The sequence below is a fragment of the Camelina sativa genome, chromosome 16, assembly GCF_030686135.1.
Source record: "Camelina sativa cultivar CO46 ecotype springtype chromosome 16, ASM3068613v1".
Lineage (NCBI taxonomy): Eukaryota > Viridiplantae > Streptophyta > Magnoliopsida > Brassicales > Brassicaceae > Camelina > Camelina sativa.
Window position 1 is genome coordinate 18,458,371 of NC_141895.1, and position 24,067 is coordinate 18,482,437.

The 24,067-nt window shown below is 35.2% G+C and overlaps 4 protein-coding genes across 4 annotated transcripts; 2 read left to right on the forward strand and 2 right to left on the reverse strand.

The window, feature by feature from the left end:
* The first annotated feature begins 84 nt into the window (after positions 1 to 84).
* LOC104750640 (reticulon-like protein B14) lies at positions 85 to 1,463 on the forward strand. Its single transcript, XM_010472463.3, has 5 exons — positions 85 to 364; positions 454 to 640; positions 723 to 852; positions 927 to 996; positions 1,127 to 1,463. Exons 1-5 carry the CDS (start codon positions 274 to 276, stop codon positions 1,294 to 1,296), a joined length of 648 nt encoding a protein of 215 aa, XP_010470765.1. The 5' UTR covers positions 85 to 273; the 3' UTR covers positions 1,297 to 1,463.
* A 2,042-nt stretch (positions 1,464 to 3,505) lies between these two features.
* On the forward strand, positions 3,506 to 4,089 carry LOC104750641 (uncharacterized). Its single transcript, XM_010472465.3, has one exon. The coding sequence runs from the start codon at positions 3,691 to 3,693 to the stop codon at positions 3,895 to 3,897; it is 207 nt and encodes a 68-aa protein (XP_010470767.1). The 5' UTR covers positions 3,506 to 3,690; the 3' UTR covers positions 3,898 to 4,089.
* A 162-nt stretch (positions 4,090 to 4,251) lies between these two features.
* Positions 4,252 to 5,590, reverse strand: LOC104750642 (transcription factor bHLH109-like). The gene is made up of 5 exons (XM_010472466.3): positions 5,277 to 5,590; positions 5,126 to 5,191; positions 4,966 to 5,031; positions 4,726 to 4,881; positions 4,252 to 4,631 (listed from the first exon to the last, which is right to left on the reverse strand). The coding sequence occupies exons 1-5, from the start codon at positions 5,553 to 5,555 to the stop codon at positions 4,548 to 4,550; spliced, it is 651 nt and encodes a 216-aa protein (XP_010470768.1). The 5' UTR covers positions 5,556 to 5,590; the 3' UTR covers positions 4,252 to 4,547.
* A 2,416-nt stretch (positions 5,591 to 8,006) lies between these two features.
* Positions 8,007 to 8,906, reverse strand: LOC109129618 (uncharacterized). Its single transcript, XM_019238087.2, has 3 exons — positions 8,485 to 8,906; positions 8,207 to 8,407; positions 8,007 to 8,123 (listed from the first exon to the last, which is right to left on the reverse strand). Exons 1-3 carry the CDS (start codon positions 8,764 to 8,766, stop codon positions 8,007 to 8,009), a joined length of 600 nt encoding a protein of 199 aa, XP_019093632.2. The 5' UTR covers positions 8,767 to 8,906.
* Positions 8,907 to 24,067: the final 15,161 nt, after the last annotated feature.

The following is a 24,067-nucleotide window of genomic DNA, read 5'->3' on the forward strand; positions in this document are numbered from 1 at the left end:
TACATTTTTGATCATTAGCTCAAGTTATGAACGATTCTCTACAAAGGTATAAAAATATAAAATTATTCATATAGTAATAATGAAAGGGTGAATTTTTGCAATATGCTAAAGCCATACCTTTCCCTTTTCTCAAAATTGCTTTCTTCTTTACGAATCCAAGAACAAAACATTTCTCATCCTAAGAGTTCGTAACTATATAATAAACCTTGAATATTAGACCTTAGCTCACAAAAAAGGCTACAGTTGTTTCAAAATCCGAACCAACACACAAGTATGGCTGTTTATGGTTATGTAATGGATGAACATAGAGCTTCTTCATCAAGAAGGCGAAGATCTTTGTACCACAATCTAGGAGGAGGACGCCGTAACATACATTTTATTTTTCTCCCTTTTGCATTAATTTATGTTCTTTAATCTTCTTTTTTTGAATGATTTTATCTTGGAATACTGTAGTTGCTGATATAATGTTCTGGAAGAACAAGAAAGAATCAGGAACAATCTTAGCGGTATTCACATTGATATGGTTCTTGTTCGAAGTGGTTGAGTATCCTTTCATAACATTCCTCTGCCAGATCCTCTTGATCTCCATTTTCATCTTCCTCATTTGGTCTTACATTGGCTCCTCACAACTAATCCAGAGGTAAAAATAACATATACACTACTTCTTGACACTTCTTATTATATGAATCAACCAAGCTCTCACAAGCGCCATTTTCCCGCAGAAAACCTCCAAGTATCAATGATCTAAAGGTTTCGGAATCGACTTGGAGATTCTTGTTCACCAAGATAAACTGGTTCATCATCAATTTGTATGATATCTCAAGTGGCAAAGACTTCAGGCTCCTTTTTCTGGTAAAATCAATATACAAAATTTAACTTTGTACCGATGTTTGGATTTTAAGTCTTGTGTTTCATTTCTATTTCAGGCCGTTGTTTCACTATGGATATTATCAGTAGTTGGAAACTATTTCAGCTCTTTAACTCTGTTATACATTGGTGAGACTTAATGCTTTTATCTAACAAAATTTTAAGACAATTATTTAACAAAAATGTTTATTTGCCTTTCTTATTTAAGTTTAATAATTACATTTTCGTGTGTGTGTGTATGTGTGGTGTTTTGCTAAAGTATTTGTGGGTTTGGAGACGGTACCAATGTTGTATGAGCTATACGAAGAAGAACTGACTTACGCAGCAAGTAAAAGCGGGAGGGACATGAAGAAGCTCTTAAACAACTTCAACTCCAAAGTCATTAACAAGATTCCTAAAGCTCACACTAAAAGTAGGAAGACTATGTAAAAACTTTGTGTATAGCAATCATTTGAATCTGTATATGTTGCTACATATTAAAAATATATATTATATTATGTAATCATGATTGTTCATCAGGAATCCATGATTCATTGTGTATAGTTCATTTATATTTTCGTATACTATGGAAAGGTGACTCGATGTGATTAGAAAAAGATTTCATTTGTTATTCAGTTATGCACGATGAAGACAATCTCTTAGAAAGCTATTATTCTGTCTATCACAATTTTGTATATGATTTAAAGTCCAAGATACTACTTTTTTTTGGGTTAGAAGAGAAAAAAAATAAGCAAATGAATTTTCACAACGTTTTAAAATGTTTAAAACACATGGAAGCCTCTTGGTATAATGATCGATTGAAAAACTAATGTTTCTTTTTGTAGATTATGAATGCAAAATTTATCGACGAGGTTCTATCGTGCTGCAAGTAAAGTCGTGTGGCACAAATGAAATGGTTCTGACCTCAAAGACCATATTAATCAAAACGCCATAACCATAAATCACATAAATACGGTCATGACTGAACCATTTCACCTGTATTTTTTTTAAGCCCAAATTTAATTTCATTATTAATGTTTCTAAAAAGTCATATTTTACTCGGTTTCAGAACTTTAGGACCCCAAAATTATTTTAGCACATTACATGTATAAAAATGTCCCCAAACATTTTCTAACTGCAAAATAGGCTCCCCACTATTTTAATGTTTTAAAATTTCCTTCATTTTTATAAAAAATATATAAAACCCCCCTTAATTTGTTTTTCTTTGCTTGGCTATCCCCATTAGTTTAAAGACCGGTATACAGTGGCGGATCTAGAAAAATATATTGTATAGGGCACAAATGATATATAATAAAAATATTAAAATTATATAATAAAACATAATAAATATAATATATATTTCTGATAATTTGAAAACATATTAAGCATCTTTAATGAACCAAAAATTTATAAGTATTTTTCTACTGGTAAAGAAAAATATTTTTTAAAAAAATAAGTAGACAAATGCACAATTACAAACTTACTATTGACTATAAAAAATAATTAAAATTACTTATCTAACCATATCACACAAATTAAACCCTGAAATAACAAATTAATTTAAAAATTATAATAAATTTTAGTGTTACTAATTAACTGGTTTTACCATCAATTTTCAATTAATATATATGTATATTATACATCAAAAAATACGAATTAACTTTTTAAAAAATAAACTGGAAATAGGAAAATTAAATAAAAATAAAAGCATTTAATTTTGTTAAAGAAAGATAATTAAATAGAATAAAGAAGATCCCAAATGCATTGGTAACAAAGATATAGAACAAGTATAAAATTAACCCAAAAAAAAGAGAAAAATAAATAGTACAAAGGGGGAAAGGAGATTTGAACTCACGACCATTTAATGTCACATAGGGGCCTATTTACCAAATGAACTAAAGGATCAACCTAAAATAATGTTAATGGTTAATGTTTAAAAAGTAGTCTGGGGCACGTGCCCCACCCACTTAGACCCTAGATCCGCCCCTGCGGGTATATATTTACTTTTTTGCTTTGCGTTTTCTTTTTCGGTTATTGTATAATTTCGGTAAAACCATCTTTGTTATTTACATATATTTTTTTTGAGCAATCGAGGTTTTTTCTAAGTCCTTAAAAAAACCTGCAAGGCTGCAACGAAGCTTGATTAGGTTTTCGACACTCGTCTACACATATCTATTTTCCTTGTCTCGATTCCGACATGTGTTTTCAATTTCCAATGCGTTAGTAAATTAGTTATACAACCTAATATTTAACTGGAAATTTCTACAATCCATGCATGTTTTATTTTTTCTGTGAAAATTCTTGTTGTATTTAATTAATAATATGCATATATAATTTAACTTAAGATGACAAAAAAAAAATAACTTAAAGAAAGTCTTTCAGTTCCAAATACATCTTAAGAACTTTGTCTTTTTGTATTTTCAAATTGTTATATGTATTGGGGTCCTAGAAAGCGGTCTCTAATAATATTTCGTATATGGATCCATACATCTAGAAAGCCATCTATAGTGCTACTTTTTTTTTTTTTTTTTTTTTAATTTTGTTCTACTTTATGATCATTGTACAAATTCCCTCTTATGGATAACAATAAGAATATTGTAAATGGTAAGAAAACTAATTTAAGTGGTGAGATCTGACGAATTGCCGCGCACACAGTTGGTAAATTAGTGTGACCCTAGAGTTAAACCAAAGGGCAGTGTAAAGAAAAGAGTCGTCGCATCTTTTTTTCTTGGGTGACTTCTGACTCGAAAACGCAAAAGCACTCATTTGAAACATATGCCAATTACAACTCTCTTTATCAACTAGCCAAAAATTGCTTGAGAATGATGCACATAAACTCTTAAGATGGTGAGAGGAGAACTCGCGGATGTCAAGGCTGGTAAAGGCGAAGGGGCCTTTATCTTACTCTACATTTGGGCAGCATTTGTGGCTTTCTCCATCATAGCAACCGTGATTTTCTCATGTAGCGACGGAGCTTCTAAACCTCACACTACTGAAGACGTCAATGGCTCTGCGTGTGCGGCAGGCTGCGGTGGTGGTTGTGGAGGTTAAAAGGGAGAGAGACATCTTTTCGTTCACTTTAGTAATATTTGAAGATTAACCATGTTGTCTTCTTGCGTTAACAAAAAAATTTAAAAGTATGTAGATAATGTGGAGGCTGTGAATGTTTTCTCCTTCTTGAATGCAACAATGTGTTGGTCTAATTGGCTTTCAATAATTCAAGGACAGAATTAGTATTGTGTTTTCCTTTGTAGCATTGAGTATTCTTGCATCGAAGTGATCGACTAATAACAGGGTGATTTTTATGCTAGTCCACCACAGATTACAACACATGAGCCAAATTTTAAAAGATCAAGTGGTCCGAGCGCAGGGCTTGTCCATAGTTAAATCGAACTTAGGATCCAATACAACCGTGCCACCACACGTATATTTTATATATTTTTCATGTTTATTTATCTTACATACAGTAAAAAAAAAGATAAAAAGGTTGAGCAAAACAGAACATAACAGAGGAACGATGCTCAACCATAACAGAACAGATGAAAGTGTTTTCACATATTGTGGGCATCAACTTAACCCTTATTGTAAAACTACGTATACATCTTAGTTCCCAACGACACTTTCTATATATATATTTATATATAAAGAAACGATTCTACATCCCGATGATCATAACACGCCACAAAGCCAAAGCTCTTATATTAAGGTTTAGCTTGATCAGGCGAAGGTTTAGTTTGACCAGGCGGAGGTTTAGTTCGAGCAGGCTGCGCCACGTTGTTATTTCCCTATGATGTGGATTGATGGCAAAATTAAGAATCTGTTGAAATCAGATATAAGTTATAAAAAAAAAAAAAGAAGTTGGAATATTTTGGATCAAACCTGGCCAATTTGTGGGATATTGCGCATAACTTGCTGAGGCATCATTGGTATCGGTGGTGGATAATAGCCCCATGGAGACATAGATGGTGGTTGAGCTCCATAATATGGTAACATGTAACCCGAATTAGCACCTGCTGCGTATGCCGTATTCATTAACTAGACCACATAACACATAAGACTTGTGTTAGTTCCATACTTTATGGGTACACGTAATAATAATTGGATATATCTATAGCTTACATCTATTTGATATTGCAAACTTTGTAAGTAGTCGATGACATTATCAAGCTTTCCGGCAGTGTCCGACTGTAGACAAACAAACACACAAGAAACTAGCTCAGATATATCAAACTTGACATTATATTCGACTCTTGCATATGTATTAAGTAAAGAAGTTGACCTTTGGGGGCATAGGCATCATGCTCTGCAATATCTCGACTTTTTCTTTAAAACTTTGTCGTCTTTTCTGCATAGTTAAGAAAAAGAAAAAACATTATTTAGCTTGGGAATCACGTAAGCGAAGCAGAAAAGATCATATGGTCATCATGTACCCTCTCCTTCACCATACGATGATTCAGGACATGACGTTGCAGTTTAGCCGTACGGTTACTCTCCTCGTCTGGCAGATTCTCGTCGACTTTCTCACCATGATCACTGTTCATGGTAACATCGTTAGGCATTGAACTCGGGTGGGCACCAAGTTTCTGTTGCAAAGGGTTTTGTTCACGACGAGTACGATCGTTTGAACAAACCGCATTAACAATTTTAGGAAACGAACATACTTCTTCTTCTTCATAAGTACCCTCATCCTTCCGGTTGTTTCCCTCCATTGCTGATTGATTATAGTAAGATTTGTTTTTTGAGTTTGTGTGAGACTGAACGAGAAGCCACAAGCTATATATATAGTGGGGGGGGGGGGGGGGGGGGGGGGGGAGAGATCGAAGAAGAAGTTAGCTGCTTTTGAAAGTTGCCTCAACTAAGCGGGAAGAAAACATATGATTTTGCTTCGTCCTATGGGTTTATCTAAAAATATTATTTACTCTTCCGTTTATTATATTTTGCTATATGGTTTTGTGAACAATATTTACACACGTCAACTAGACAGAAGAAGACGTTTATTTTGTTGTTGTTTTTTATTCCATATGTTTTCTCACTCTTTCTTGAAATTCTAAGCACCAAATTGAAAACGACAGTGGAACAAATAGTGTCGTTCTTGTTCATGAACGGCACTCCTTAATTTTTAGCGTCTTTTTTTTTTTTTTTTTTTTTTTTTTTTTTTTTTTTAATACTATCTTAATTTGTTAGCTATCGTTGCAATAAATTGACTAAGAATGAAAAGTAATGTAGTTGGAAATTTCGGAATCCTGGATCCAATGTAGATATACAATCATAATTCTTAATGCTACTATATTTAGCTAGGGAACTTGATGAATATATATAATACATAAAGATGAGACCAAAACATAAAAACAAAAGAGAACTGTACTGTACATCTAGTATATGCTTGAACATAAATTACATATTTCCGAATTTAATTTTTTTGTTCTTCTTTTTTTTGGTTAACAACGAGACAAACTTGCCGTCTATCAACAACATGCATGCACGGGCCGCAAGACATGCAAGGTCAAGAACAAAACTGACCGGATTAACACTTAGCAAGCTGTAGCTTCTGATATGTATATATATCTAGCTAGGGCGTATTTTTAAGTATATATTTGTCGAGTTCTCACAGATATTTTCAGCCACCAAAATCTTTCATATTAACATTTCCTGATCATATATTTTGAACTCTCGAATAGCTTCGCCATTATTACCCAAAATCATAAGACCGTCTAGTTACTTCAATGTGAAGGGGATATATCTTAAGTGATGCATCGCAATATAATAATATTTGGCCAAGATGTCTTTCATCTGACCGATTTGGAGTTCTTTGAACTGATAATGATTTTTTATTGCTATATTTAATGTGGCCAACAACAGTTTTCCAATATCATTTAATGTAATATATTAAATATTTATTTAAGAGAAATGAATTCTACAACATGAATAACTACATTTTTTTGCTCAAATATAAAGAAAAAACCTAGTTTATTGAGTTTGTCTATAGTATTAAAAAATAAGAAATTTAGCCAAAAATAATATATTTAGAGTTTTTGGTTAAAAAAACCAATAGTTAAAGTTTTACAGTTACTTGATTGTGACCATAATGTTCACCTAATACTATAATTATTGTCTTTTAATACTTAGACATGAACCGCTCTTATTATTACATAGGGTTTGCCGTCTCTGGTTCATAGTTGACTCCCTGTAAATTTTTCATTAAAAAAAAAAAATTAATCAATAAATTAAGCAACAGCTTAACAACAATAATCACAAAAATTTAAGACATGCATGAAGAAGAAAATCAAATTTTAACCTGATTAGTGGGAACTGCAGCTGCAGGTACCATTTCGTTGCCATAGCCGGTAGCTTGTCCGTATACATAGGGGTTATAATTATAAGGCATCATGTATTGTGGGTGGACATAATTATAAGGGTACATCCATGGTCCCGGTCGATAATCCATCCCCATGCCCGTTGGCGGCACCATGGGAGGGGGGTAGTAAAAACCCTGCATTGTTAAAGTTGTAATGAGAAATGGTTTTATTATCGCTGCTTTTGTCTAATCCAGCACGTCAAAGAATGACAATACGTTTTTGTTTTTCTGTTTCGCAAAGAATACACACATATGATAAACTGAACTAAACCAAAACATCATTTAACTTTCTTATTTGCCCAAAAAAAAACCTTTCTTATAAATAAGAAAAACAAAACTTAATTATTTGGTTAAAAATGGTATATTTTCTTATACTATTTTTTGTTTTAATTGAATGAAACCATATAAAGTAACAAATAATTTTTCTTTTAAAAATCAGAAAACATAGATTAAACCCTATATATACATGCATGTCTTCTTGAGAGAAAAAAAAAGGTAACGATTAAGATTACTTACTTCTACGTATTGTTTCATCTCCGTTATGTTACTGATGATACAGTCAAGGCTCGAGACCAAGTCTTTCTACAAATTAATGCATGCGAATAACAAATAGTAAAGTTGTATTAGTACCATGCTAGCTAACATATATATAAGAATTAACTTTGTGTTGTTTATCTTTTTTTATTAATTAGTGATTGTTCTTACAAGTTATTAGACATATTTTAAGTTTTCAAACACACATTATGAGATAAGAAATTTATTCTTATATTATGTATATAAACACATGTATTAATTTGTGTTTGTATCAATAATTAATTATATGAAAAAGAATAGAGGCAAAAAAATTGGTGTGAACCTTTTCAGTACAGCGTGTCAGTTCCTTGAGCGTTTTAATTTTGGCATTTATATCAGTGCGTCTCCTCTGCATTATGAAATCAAAATGACAAAAGATTGAACAACTTTCCTTGGGAGCCACGCATTAAACAAACAAAGGAGTGTCCTCACCTTCTCGGTCAAATTACGACCTTCAGTATTACCACGTCGTCTCTTACTAAGAGTCATCGTTTTTTCTACAGCAACATCTTCCTTCTCCTTCCCCTTCCCCTTCTCTTTCTCCTTCCCCTTCCCCTTCTCCTTCTCCTTCTCCTTCTCCTTCTCCTTCTCCTTCTCCTTCTCCTTCTCCTTCTCCTTCTCCTTCTCCTTACCCTAAATAAGACAACGTATTAAGACGACATAACTTATGTATATATAAATACATCTAAGAAAACCAACTACACAACTACCTCCTCCATCGGTTTCCAAGCAATTATGGCTTCAAGCAGCTCATCATTCTTGTAAGCATCAACTTCGGCTGCAGCATTATTCCACAGTCCAACATCCTTATCACCGTCTTCAAGGACCTTCCATGGCTCAGCTGGCACATCAACGTCCATCGATATAGGCATCGCCGTTATCGGGCTTATTATCCCAGGATAGAACTCATCTCTAGGGTCTGGAACAGCGAAGGATTGGGAAAATGAGGACCAAAACTCGTTGCTACCTTGATGGTAGTAGTTGAAATTCATGATATCGATAGGGGAACTAAGTGAAGAATAAGAGTAGTGGTGAAGAGCTTGTGCCAGTAGGAAGAGGCATTTATATAGGAGAGTGAACAAGAGCGGGAAAGACGGTTCTTGACTCAAACCCCTGTCGGAACTTGATCATATCGCACTCGATTTCTATTTTGCCGCTTGAGAATATATATTGTTTATCCATCTTCTTGTTTTTATCTTGATTTCTATATCCATCAATTTTGCAATTTCGTTATCCAGCTTTTCCCACTTATCAACTAAAAAATAAATTTACCGAATTATTAGCTACTTCTCACCAAGTTTCAAAATGTTGAGAAATTTTGTATTTATAAATGATAGTTAATGTGAAAATGTAATTATAAACGATTTTATAGTAGGCAAACTACTGATTTCAGATATGAATGTTGTAAAAAGCATAAAAGTTTATTGATTTCTTAAGCAAACCATACAATTTTTGTGATTCAATTTTGATGTATGGGTTCGATGTAAGCCATGCTTTTTTTTTCCTTGAACTTTCAATCTGGAGTTACATCAAAAAGCAATTCTACACACACACACACGCACACACGAGTTTTAGTTCTCTTCATCAGAACTTCAAATCGACAAAGGTTTTTTTATTTATTTATGGAGTTACAATTAATAAGCAATTCTACACACACACACACAAAACATAGGAAAAATACTTTAACGACTATATATTTTAAATGTTAAATACTGATAGATTTGTTTTAACAAGTAATACAAATTCTAAAATACAAAATGTTTAATAAAAAAAGAAAGATATATTTTAGTAAGAAGAAAAATATATAGAAAAAGTTACGTAATCCAAGATATGTGGAGAGTCTTATCAGTTGATTTGATCCAAGATATATGGAGATTTGTTTTATTTGTCTTTATTTCAAGTATTATTTTATACAGAAAATTAGAAATTATTATTTTAAAATAAATATTTTTTTTACTTTGTCATTATATTTCGTAGAAACCACTGTTAAACAAGTTTTGCCTTCTTTTTCGTGTATTCTCTTTTTTCTTCACTTAAACATTATTATTGATCTCTGCCATGAAGATCTCAAGAAACAAAGAAGTAAAGATTGAGCAAAATGCAATCTGGATACTTGACCAGAACTTCAAATCGACAAAGAATTTTTGTTTATGGAGCCACAATTAGTACATAAGCAATTCTACACACACACGGAAAAACATAAGAAAAATACTTACTAAACTTTAAATTTGTTTTACTGAGAAATTCAGAACTCGTACTTACAAATATAAAATTAAAATCTAATTTAAATGTAACGACAGTATATTTTTTATGTCAAATACTGATAGATTTTTAGATTTGTTGTAAGTAATACAATTTCTAAAATACAAAAGTTTAATTAAAAAAAATAAGAAGAAAAAGAGATATTTTAAATAAAAGAAAAAAATATATAGAAAAAAGTTACGTAATCCAAGATACGTGGATAGTCTTATCAGTTGATTTGATCCAAGATATATGGAGATTTGTTTTATTTGTCTTTATTTCAAGTATTTTTTTATACAAGAATTAGAAATTATCATTTTAAAATAAATGTATTTTTTAGTGTGTTGTCATTATATTTCGTAGAAATCACTGTTAAACAAGTTTTGCCTCCTTTTCGGAACTGGAATTACTGTCAACCATGTTTTGCCTTCTTTTTCGAGCATTTTTTTTCTTTTTACTGAAACATTATTATTGATATACTACTATTTTCCGTTGCTAAAAATTGATATACTTTTAAATTAAATATTAATTTTACGACTATAACTTTTATTTACCAATTCCCTAAAAGTAATAAAAATTCTCTAATACAAACTAAACGAGTACATGAGTTTTCAAGGTATTTAAACTGGTAACTCATACGTACAGATACAACTATTAATCTAAAGCTAATTTAACGTACGCCAGTAAAAGTATCAAATCTTGATGGATTTCCTGAAGTTACATTAATTAGCATATGAAACTTGTTAATTCACAACAAAGAAACAAAAACAAAACTTACGAACACTGCCAAACGCATGTGGAGGGTGCGACACGATATGGATGTTTTAACATTACATATCTCAGAAAAAAATAAGTTTTGCCGATACATTTATATTCCCATATTCCTAAAATAAAAAGTTTTTAGATATAGGATAAATACATTCAGATATGATCCATTCTGAACGGTAAGTGTTTTACATTAATAATATTTTGAAATAATATTTGAAATTAGTTCACTAAGAAAATCAATACGATATAATCTTAACTCAAGGCAACTGAAATAAAAAGTGTTTTAACTTTAACAAAGAAATCTTTCTAATAAAATTGTATCAACCAAAAAAAAGAGAAAAGAGTGAATAAACAAAATATAGAGATATTATAGGAGCTAAAGTAATAATTTAATAAAAATATTTAAATATGTGAAAACAGAAAGTTACATATTCCAATATGTACGGAAAGTCTTATCAGTTGATTTGATCCAAGATATGTGGAGATAATTTTTTTTTTTTGGTCTTTTACTTCAATTAATTATGGTGAATTTTAAATGAAAAAATGTTTAACGTTATTTACCAAAAATATTATTCAAATTTAAAACACAATTGTTGGAATAACTAATGCTAAAAAATCAGAAATAACAAAATATTGAACATGCTGGTATTTCTGCATTTCCGTTGAATCAATATTTATAGCTTTTGATCATCATCGTGTATTATTTACTTTTAATTTAATAATTAGTATTTGTTCTTGATTTATTTAACAAAAAAAACAAATTTAATACTAAAAAGGGATAATATAAGGGCATTTACTCTAAAACGAAACAAGGCAACAAATACTATTAACTGTGATCGTTTTTCTTCAAGGTTATATACTTTCACACTAAAATAATAGGGATATCACTTCTAAAAAATATATTTAGAAAATGCCAGATATTATTTAGACTAAAAAAGTGAACAATTAAATGTATTTTCAAGTGAAATAAAAAGAGTATAAATATATAGATGTATTGAAGCAAATAAAATAGTAAATATTATAAAATAATTTTTAAGTACATTTAAAAAGATTTGTAAAAGATTACGTAATCAAGTGATTAGACTTTTACAAAATGAAAGTCTTATCATTTGATTAAGTATAGATAGAAAGTCTAATCACTTGATTTGATTCAAGATATAATGAGATTTTTATGTTGTCTTTCTATTTAAATTTTACAGAAAATTATAAACTATCATTCAAAATAATAATAGAAAATTCTACTATATTCTTTGATTCAATGTACAATTTATCGATGCTAAGAACTGCTAAACATTACAGGCTGGTATTTGGTAATTCTGTAGGAAACAAGATTTATATAGTACCAATGTTTTAATTCTTGTAAAATTCCCTTCTTCATATAAAAGTTATTGTAAAACTTAGATGATTTATAATTTTGATTTAATGAAAAATGTTACAGAACTTGTTGACAAAAACAAGAACAAAACGAAAAAAAAAAACTTAGGTAACATTATTCCCGAACACATGTCGATTTCTGGGGAGCAAGATGTGTTACGGATGTTTTCGACATTAAAATATTTCAGAACAAAATAAAAAATTTGCCGAGTCATTATATCTATAAGAAATACTTTTAGGTCTAGGTTCGATGGATAACTATTAGACATGAAAAGAACAACAATACATATTGAAGAAGCTTTAATCCAGATTATCATTTCAGATTTTTTTTTTTAAAGCAAAAACTAATTTCCTGTGTAGATATATTCTTTTTTTTTGTCAAATACTAGTTTCCTGTATAGATATATTCTTATGGTTCAAATACTAGTTTAAAAGAAACAATTATTTCATTATTAAACTAGTTGATATAAGAATTTAGATTTTACTCTAAAATCTATGGTCATTTTTACATTCCTATTTCAGAATATAACCTTTCTATGCTAGTTTCATAACATGCATGACCCTGAACTCTTGTTCATGTATTTAATTTTCGGTTATTATAATATATTTTTTTTTTCTTTTTAAAGGGAATAATTATATTATTGATGGTAGTTTAGATTGAATATTTACAATTGTTTCACTTAGAAATCAAAACGATAGAATGAATGTAGGGCAACTAAAACAAACTAAATACGATGCAAAATGATTAAAAAGAAAAAGAAAAAAGAAAATGGAGAGATATTTTAGCAAATAAAATAGTAGATACAGTTTAAATATCTAAAAAATAAACTTGTATAAAAAAATTACGTAATCCAATATATACCGAGAGTTCCATTGTTTGATTAGATCCAAGATATAAAGAGATTTGTCCTTTTTATTTTCTTTTTCTTAAAGTTAATAATTATTATTTATTAAGGTGAAAATTTTAGATAAAATAAATTTTTATAAAAATTATTTAACATTTTTTCCTACTATATATTCCATTAAACCTAAAATACGGCTGTTAAAAAAAATGGCAAGAAGTACGAACTAATATGTATTAAGCATGCTTTGATGTCGGGGTTTCCATTGTTTTTTTTTCTTCATCATCCACTGATTTCTTTTAATTAACTGAATTATGGTGTTGTTTCTTAATTAAATTCTTTAAACTTCGAAAAGTTATTTTTGTAGTTCATGTTAAAAAAAAAATATCTCGAAACGATTGTTGAATGACCCCGCCCCCGGGATTATAGGACTAAAACTTTTTTAGTTGGCAAAGATTTATCATACTCTTCCTAATCCATTAATTAAAAAAAATTGTATAAAATCACGAATAGCAGCTGAGTTTCGCCTGATGAAACCATACACCTGAATTAATGTTTCAAGTTCCAATATTTATTTTTTATTTCTTGTGATCATCCAAAACACATAAAGACGACAAATTATAGTGATGCATTGTGCACACAAAAAGAAGTAAAACATAGTGACGCATTTGTAAACGTACATACAAGGTTATCAACGTACGAGCCGCATGACTCGCCGCAAAATTAGCAAACAAATTTTTTACATAAATGAGATAAAATACAATTTGGTTGTTTATTTCCTAATCTATAAACACACATTTTTGGAGTCTAGCTAGGAAACGTACATATAAAGATTATGAACTTACGAGCCTCATGACTCAATGCAACATCAGCCACATAAATTTCACATATAATATTTGGTTTATGTATTTGTATTCGTTTTTTTACTATGATTTAATAATCTCTTTGTGTATTTTTTTGTTTTCTCATGCGGCCGCTTGCTTCCTCTTGCTTCTTCACGCGCAAGTTCGTTGTCTTGTAACGGCGGGAGAAGAAATCCAATGTTGCATTTTGTTTGCATTACCCGAAATATACATATTTTTATATTTATTAACAAATATGGGCTAATTTATGCCCATTAAGTAGCTTTAATTGGGCTAATGAGGAAAATCAAACGTCGTCGTCTTCACGTCGGAAGTGAACAAATTTAGAGCGTATACGAGATGGGATACGTACAGGACGGTACTTGTTGTCAAGCCACACAGCTGTTCCTTTTGCCTTCAGTATAGGCTGCTTTGTTTAATAGATATCATCATATCAAAATAATTCATAGTAGTAACCAAGTACAAAACTTAGCAACCAAAACACAAAAGGCTTACTGAGAATATTAACTAACCTTGATAAGGAAGTTTAAAGATGAAATGATCAAAGTAAATACGCGGAGCAGATGGGCCCGAATATCCTCGCTTTCACCACAAACTTGTCTCCGCTCAGTTCAAAGTGATGAAATGAATATACCACAACACATTGACATGGCATAATGTGAGAGGTACTAAAGTTGAGGAGAAAAGGGATATTATTATTAGACGTAAATGTGCAATGAACTTTATTGTCAACTCTGAATATGCTAAGGCTTCACCAGAACGGGCTACTTCGTCACAGTTGATACCGATACTCTCGACAAACTCCTGTCAACCTTTAGTTAGAAAGATATCAACAAGCGAACAGTTGGTAAGATATAACTAATAAGCAGCACACACCTCAACTGTAACCACATAATTAACCATCCACTTCCCAAAATTTTCCGAAGATAAACGCAAAAGACAAGATCTTAACACATTTAATTTTTCCAACCACATTCAAAACATGTATGAAGTAACTATTGATCATGCAGTCCAGAATCTGTAAAAAAAAGCAAGCTGAGGTGACATAGAAAGATTCCAAACCAGCAAGACTCTATAAAATTAGTAGAAAGTTATTGACACATTTATTCGTCAAGTATTCTCAAGTTCTACTTATCCACATTCACAAATGTTCCAATCAGACTGAGAAAGTAATTTTGATTACGCCGTCGACATTCTTTTATACATACAGTCATATATTTGACCGGTTTAACACGTGAATATGTTTTTTTTTTGAATTTAATGATAAATTAATTCAAGAGAAAATATCGTTTGTTACAACCTTTAATAGTTGCTACCTGAGTTTGAAAAAATAAATTTTAATTTACATGAGTGAATACATTTCCAGATTGAAATATTTGACAATTCATCAAGAAAAGATTGAAATATTTGACATTTTCGATTACATAATAAAATGAAATGACATAAAAAGATATATCCTTAACTGAATGGAATATGATGTACAAGAAATGGGATACAAAGTTTTCTATATTCGAAATGTTTACAATGTTAATATTTAGTTGTGATCATGTTGACAACAAAAAAAAATCATCAGGTTTCTCCAAAATACATCAAAGCATTTGACCGGTTATATTATTTCAAATTAAAATATTAAAGAAGACATAAAAAGTCGAATATAATTTTATTTTGTAAAATTTTGAAGTTATAATTGTAGTACCTAAGTAAATGCTCATTGATAACTCTATAGTTAATTATTAAAACTAGGTTTTGAACCCGTGCTATGCGCGGGTATGTTTATATAATTTGGGTAAAAATATTTTTAATGTATTTTTGTTTAATAGCTATACATTGATATTTAATAATAAAACAAATTACAATAATGTTTTATTTTATTCAATTTTACATAAGTTTTTTTTTGTAAAATTTTATTAACATTTATTCATGTAATTTTTATTTAGAAAGTTCATTTTAAGATAACTCCAGTCTATATGCCACTGGTCCAACTCGCTGAATCACTCCAAACGGACCCATATACCTCGGACTCAACTTAGTCTCAGTCAATGACCTGTTCGGACCCTGCAACACGGCCATCTTGAGGTACACTCTATCTCCAACCTGAAACTCAAGATCTCTCCTCCTCCTATCAGCATAACTCCTCTGCCGATCCTGAGCTTCCTTCATGTTCAGCTTGAGAACCTGAATCTTCTCTGAAGTCTCCTGAACAAAATCTGCCCCGTACATGCTCCTCTCCCCCACCTGAGTCCAGCATAAAGGTGTACGACACGGCCTCCCATACAAAGCCTCATAAGGAGCCATGCCAATACTCGCCTGGTAACTGTTGTTATAAGCAAACTCTACCAAGCTCAAATGATCTGCCCGATGGCCATCCCAATCCAGCACACACATCCTCAGCAAATCCTCCAACGTCTAGATCGTCCTCTCTGACTGTCCATCTGTCTGGGGATGATAGGATGTACTTATATGCACCTTAGTGCCCATCTCTGCCTGAAATGCCCTCCAGAACACCGAAGTGAACTTGGAATCCCTATCAGACACTATGCTCGTTGGCACCCCATGCAACCTGACTATCTCTCTTACATATTTCTTAGCGAAGACTGCTGCTCCATCTGTCTTTTTAATGGCCAGAAAATGTGCCGACTTAGTCAACCGTTCCACAATGACCCAAATAGCATCAAACGTCCTGGACACTGGCAAACCCACCACGAAGTCCATAGTAATCATATCCCACTTCCACTCTGGAATGGGAAGACTCTTCAGCAAACCAATTGGTACCTGATGCTCAGCCTTCACTAGCAGACACACATCGCACCTCGCAACCCAACTAGCCACGTCCTTCTTCATCCTGACCCAGTGATAGTACCTCTTGAGATCTCGGTACATCTTATCCGTTTCTGGATGAATAGAGAACATGTTAGCATGAACCTCTCTCAGAATCTCCTGCCTCAACTCCTCATCCTTGGGCACACAGATCCGCCCATGCACCAGAATAGCACCATTAGCCGAAACCTGATACTCTGAGTCAACATCCTTTGAGGCATTCACCAGCCCTAAATCCGACTCCTGAGCCAACCGCACTCTGCTCAACAAATCTGCTTTATCAGCTGCAACCAAACCCAACGGCTCATGAGAAACCGCACACAAGCTCAACGCACTGATCTCCCCTACCAGAGACTCCATATCCTGCTCCTGAGCCAAAGCCGCCTGCTTCCGACTCAAAGCATATGCAACCAAGTTAGCCTTACCAGGATGACAGGCAATCTCCAGATCATAATCTGCCACCAGCTCCATCCACCGCCTCTGCCTCAAGTTCAGCTCGGGCTGAATTAATATATACTTCAGACTCTTAGGATCTGTAAGCACCTGTACTTTTGCACCATAAAGATAAGATCTCCAAATCTTTAGGGCAAAAACTACAGCACCCATCTCTAGGTCATGAGTAGGATAGTTGTCCTCATGCTTCCGCAACTACCGCAAAGCATAGGCAATCACCTTCCCATGCTGCATCAACACACATCCCAAACCCACTCTAGATGCATCCGTATAAACCACATAGGGTTCTCCCTGCTCAGGCAAAGCCAACACCGGAGCAGTAGTCAACATCTCTTTCAGGCTTGCAAAGTCCTCCTCACACTCCTGTGACCAGAAAAAAGGAACAACCTTCCCCGTCAACTTAGTCATAGGACGTGCTCTGCTCGCAAACCCCTGCACAAATCTCCTGTAATACCCTGCCAACCCGAGAAAACTCCTGATCTTCGTGGAATTCTGCGGTCTAGGCCAATCCCTGATAGTCTGAATCTTCTCTGGATCTACAGAAACCCCATCTGCAGACACAATATGACCCAGAAAACCCATCTCACACTGCCAAAAACTACACTTGCTCAGCTTAGCAAACAACTTCTGCTCCCGCAGCTTCTCGAGAACTGCCCTCAAATGCACTGCATGCTCTTTAGGACTCTTAGAGTAAATCAGGATGTCGTCGATGAAAATGATGACAGACATGCCCAGAAACTCCTGGAACACGCTGTTCATCAATCTCATAAACGCAACTGGTGCATTAGTCAAACCAAACAGCATCACTACAAACTCATAATTCCCATACCTCGTCCTGAAAGCGGTCTTCCTCACATCTACCTCATCTATCGGGATCTGATGATAAATCGACGCCAGATCTATCTTGGAGAACCAAGTAGCACCTCTCAACTCATCCAACAACTCATCGATCCTCGGAAGAGGGTACTTGTTCTTCATAGTGGAAACTCCCATCCTTCTTCTTAACGAATAACACCAGCGCTCCCCACGGTGATACACTAGGACGGATGAATCCCTTGCTCAACAAATCCTCTAGCTGCTTCTTCAGCTCTGCCATCTCTGCTAGAGCCATCCTGTAAGGAGCCTTGGATAACGGTGTCGTCCCTGGTTCCAGTTCAATCGTAAAAGGATCAGACCGAGAAGGTTGTAATCCATGCAATGACTGGAACACATCCTCAAACTCCTCCACAATCTGGCATAGATATGGTAACCAAATAAGCCTCACGGCCCTTCTCGATCATCTTCCCAGCCTGAATGGCCGAGATCACGAGACTCTCCAAAGTCGGTCAAATCCCCTGAAAAACCAACTTCCCTCCTGAGCGCTCAAACTCCACTCTACCCCGATGACAATCCAGATGAACCATATGCCGATGCAACCAGTCCATCCCCAGGATAACGTCATATAACTCCACTGGGCAGATAAACAAATCCGCAGACCAAGACTCTCCCGCGATCTGAATATCAATACCCCTCGCTCGACCAATAACTCTCAGAAACTTGCCTCCAACAACCCTGACAACTCTCGCGCGCTCTCTGGGATCTCCTACGATACCCGCGCTCTCTGCACACTCTGGGTAACAAAGCTATGATTAGCTCCAGAGTCAAACATAACATGGGACTTAAACCCTCCCACCAACAAGGTCCCTACACAAACCTCATGTATTGAGAACCTAACAGTTTATCACAGGACAACATAAAATCTGAACTTACTAAGAATTCACAAAGACAAAGTACCAGAAATTATATCTGTGATCGCTCCGACACTAGTTCCACCAGTCTCTGCAGTCGTGTAAACCTGTGGCGCCTTCTCAATCCGTGCCACCTGCTGCCCTCCCGGCTGCAACTGCTGCAACGCTGCCACTGCTACCGGCTGCAACTTGGGACAATAGGGCCTGATGTGCCCTGGCTCCCTACAATGATAGCACACACGATCTGCTGTCGTTTGAGCAGTCCTCTTGGGACATCTAGCAACCTTGTGATCCTTGCCTCTACACCCGAAACAACTCGGACCACCCGACCTCTGTGTAGCCTCCCATCTCCTCTTGGTTCCCTGCGCAGGCTTGCCGCCCTTGCCAAAACCTCTCTGATGTTGTGCCTTGCTAGGCTGGACTGTTGGGCTAGCCGCCACTGACTGTGCCCGGATATCCTCCTCAATCCCTGTTGCAGTCTCAACCAGCTCCGCACGCGTAGAGTAACTCCGCCCTCTACAGTGAACCCTCAAGTCATCACTTAGGGCCTTCAAAAACCTCCTCAGACTCCATATCCCGACCCTCATACCTCAGAAGTTGACTGAACTCCATGTCAAGCTCCCGCACTGACCGAGTTCCCTGAGCTAGCTGAAGGAACTGCACCTCCAACCTATCCAGTGCCTCTCTAGGGAAATACGTGCGGTTGAACTCCAAGACGAAGTCAGCCCAAGTCATCTCTCTCTGCACTCTCCTGGCTGCCATAGAAATTGGTACTCTGCTTTCTTGTGGTGGTGATGATTGGTGAATGATATGAGATATGAAAGAATGGGTAGAAAGCAAGGGGTTTCAATTCCCTTTATGATGTTGCAGTATAAAGGGTGTCAATCCAAATCTGAGTGAGATGCAAGCAATCAGGACATGCACATTTATTTAAGTTGAGTCAATTATAAAAGATGTTTGTCACTAACAATCTAATGATGAATGTAAAATGCAGAATGTAAAAGCTTATAAAACTAGATGCTAAAAGTAAAGAGAACAGGATGATCTAAACAACAATGCAATGAAACAGAAATAGAAACTATAGTAATGCAAGTAATAAACTAATGCAAGGCAAGTAATGAACATGAAACTAAATGAATGTAATAGAAAAGCAACTAAAATGAAACATGAATTGAAACAGAACAAACACAAAGCATAAACAAGAATTCTAGGGATGAGCTCGAGCAAGCACTCGATCGAGTGTGCGATCAAGTACAGGGTCGAGTCGGATAAATGCGAGAAACAAAACAATGCAAAAAAAACAGAGCAAGACAAAAGTAAATCAAACAACGACCAAGCAACAGGATTTAGACTAAGAAATCAATAGACAAGGAAGGTCTTGAGGAGGATTCATGGGCTGGACTAATGATTAAGGTCATCTAACTTGGTCAACAAATCTCAATCAACTTGAGCTAATCTCTAGACAATGATCTCCTAGAACATGTTAATCCACTCTCATGGCAGAAACAATCAAGCTCATATATTTCTAGACTTGTTCTCACAAAGCAAAGAACTTGTACAAGCAAGAATTAAGCAACATATCATTTATGTCAAAAATCAAACAAGACATCTAATCTCTTAGCATGCCTAATGATAATCTCTAGATCTAGCCTTATCTTGCAACCTAGACATTGGTCTGATGCTAAGAAGCTTAAAATCAAACCCTACCCTCTCGGTTATAGGATCAGCATAGAGTACATCTAGCCTAGAAGAGATCTATAACAATCAAGCTTGACCTAGCTAAACAAACCTCAACCACAATCCAGCCTAACCCATCTTCAAGATCCTAAGCAACTATTCACAAATGCTAAACATGATGAGCAAAGTCATAAACCCAGAAAATAACGAAACTTGCATGATTAGATAGATGAAACAGAGATCTACAATATTGAAGAAGGAATCAAACTCGAATTCTTAATATTTTGAAAGTTATGAAACCAACAAATATCAAGGAGTCTCTTGTTTTCCTTCAAAAGTAGATGAGAGATCTAAGAAAATAAAAGTGCAAAGAGCATAAATTCCCAAAAGGGTAAATACTAGGTTTGAGAATATCTAAAAAACTGGACTCCTTGGTGGCTGCAGGGTACAAGGCCTTATATAGAAAAAGGAGTGGAAGCCCTAAAAATACTAGAAGACAAAATAGCTAGGCGGCTCGGTCAGCTTGACCAGGTCCTCGGTCGAGTGACCGGTCGAGTTGGCTTTTCTTCTGTTCCCTCCACTCGGTCGAGTCCTTCTCCGCACACGGTCGAGTGTCTGGTCGAGTGGGCGGTCGAGTGGAACTCCGGACCTTGGTTCTTCAGCTCTAACTCCCTTGCTTTCTCCTCTTCAGCATTGCTTCCATGCTCCTTAGGCTCCAAAATCACATGTTTATGCAAGAAAAGATGCAAATAAAATGCAACTATACTCTAATGCATGAACAATCCTAAAACTATGCAATAATGGTCAAAAAGGATAGCAAAAGATGCAAAAGATGTGAATATATTAAGGGAAAACAGGGTAAAATATATGAACATCACAAGCTAACAAGGTCAAACTCATCATAGATCCCTAATGTAAAAAGGAGAAAGATGATCCAAATATGTGTATGATATCCATGAGTTTAAAGCAATGCACAAGTTGATAATTGAAAGTCAATATTAGGTTCTTATAAGTAGGAAATGACATCAAATCACAACATGCTTCAATTTATACCAAATGCAATGCAGGAATTCAAGGCTTGGTTCAATCTTATGCTTCTAACTACTCAACTAGCATCAAAGTACTATTAACTTGTACATTGATCCTAGTTTAGTGAATTAAGCAAGCTAACAAGGCAAAACTCATCATAGATCCCTAATGCAAATATTAAACAGTCCTTCATGAAACATGCTAACAAAATCCTAATATGCAATGCAAACTACATGAACACTTTTTTTTTTTTTTTTTTTTTTTATAAAGATATTTTTTTGCTAAATTTTTCAAATTTTTGGGGTTTTTCTATGCCATAGATGAAATGCAATTACTAACATGATTATGCTAAAAATTTGAAATAAGAAAACAAAACACAACATCAAATACTTTCTCAAACCCTCCCCCAAATTTAAATCACACAGTCCTCTGTGTGAAAAAAATTTGATAGAGGATTCAAAACTAAAACAAAACACAATATGACAGGCAATGGTATTTACAAGGAATGTGATAGTGTTATCTCATGGATTGTGGAAGAAGCTATCCACATCCTCATTCATGTTCTCCAAAGTGTAGTTGGGGTCTTGTTGCTGACTTGGAGAAGGAGATTGGGGCAACTCGACTATTGCCATCGAATGGTACTCGGTCGAGTGGGGGGGGTCGAGTTGGATGCCGAGTTGGAAAATGCTGACCTTGCAGGAGTGCTGGATCCATGAAGTACTGGGGTGGGAAGGGAGGGTAACCTGGATAGCCTGGATATGCTACTGGAGCTGGGAATCCATAAGGAGTTCTGGGTTCGAACTCGGCCGAGTGCTTCTGGGGTGCTCGGTCGAGTGGCTGCAAGAGTGAACCGGTCGAGTGCCTCGAAAATTGTTGTTCTCAACTACTTGAACTTCTCTTCCTCTGAATTGGCTCGTACATTGAAACTCTAGCTGGTTCCACAGGGTTTTCAGATCTTGAAAGTGCTCTAGTTGAGCTACACCTCCTCAAAGGGCTAGAATGGCTTGGAGATGAGTTTGCACTCTTCAATTCAGCAATCTCCTTCTTTAAGCCCTTGATGGACTTAGCCATATTGCCCACATTCTTCTTCAGCTTTTCAAACTTCTTCCCATGCCACTTGTTCCACTTTTGTAGGAGTGTCAACCTCTTGCTAGTCTCTATCACTCCTCTACTATCTCTTGGGTTAGGCTCATAATCTTCAAAGTAAAACTGCTCTTCCCCATCAGCCATTTCTACATCTCTAGCTTCATCAATTCTAACTTGAGCCGTCCCATCAAACAAGAACTCATCAGCTGGCCAAAAGTCAATGTTTGCTCCTTCTTGTATGGTGGTGAGCTCTTGATTGGGTAGGACAAGCTGTCTTTTCCCAATTGTTGGAAGCTCAAAATTGAAAAGGTGATTTCCTTGATGCATTTCCTTGGCTAGTATTAAGGTGGAGGTGAGGTAGCTTGAATCAATCCATCTTGGCATGACCTTCTTTCCTCTAAGTGGCACCTTAGCAGCTTGTAGTAATGGAGTGATGATGCCTCCAATGGTTAGGGCTCCCATTGAGCCTTTGTTGTGCAATTTGCCTACCCAGCTTCTCAAGTATATCATGTGGTCAATGAGCACCATTGCAAGGTCAGTTCCTTCTCTGCTTCCAAGGATGATGCTTCCATCTTTTGCTTGAAGGATTATGCTATTGAGTGCCACATCAATCATCTTTAGCTCACCTTCATTCACATTTTCAGTTTCCTTCCTAGCAAAGAAGGTGTTTGCTAAGGCCTTGTAGAAGTATCTTAGGACTGGGTTACTTATCTTGGAACCCTTGGTCTTGGAGGATGAGTATGTGATGTTGTCTCCAATGGTTTCCCAAATAGCATAGAGCTCTTCTCTTGGTATGACCATGCTCTTCTCACTACCAACTTCAAAGCCAAATATATTGGCTATCTTTTTCAATGAAAGCTCGTACCTTCTCCTTTTGATAGTGAAGTCAACATGACCAGGTCCAAACTCCTTATCCTTCTTTGTGTAGCAATGCATCTTGATTGTGGCTAACAATTCACAGCTTTCTTCTTTATATCCTTCCATGCAAAGCCCCATGAACTTGCTTAGGTTGCACTTCTCAAAAAGACATTCCACATCTTCATCAATGCCTAGCTTCTCCATGGTTTCCTTGTGTGGGTATCTAGTCCCCAAGAACTGCATCCTCAAGAAGGCTTCATAAAGCTGCCTTTAAGTTAAGCCACAAGATTCTTCTTCACCATCATCTTCTCCCTCTTCTTCTTCATCTTCTTCTTCACTCTCACTTTCAATCTCCTCTTGTTCAACCTCAAATGCTGGCCTCTTCCCCTTGGCCTTGTGTCTCCTAATGTGCTCCCTAAGAGTGAACTCCATCTTTTCTTCACTCTCAGTTCGCTCAGGGTCTTCCTCATCTGACTGATGCCTCTCTCTCGCAACCTCACTCGACCGCATACTCGGACCACCACTCGGTCGTGTGCTTGCTCGAGTGGTGGGTCGAGT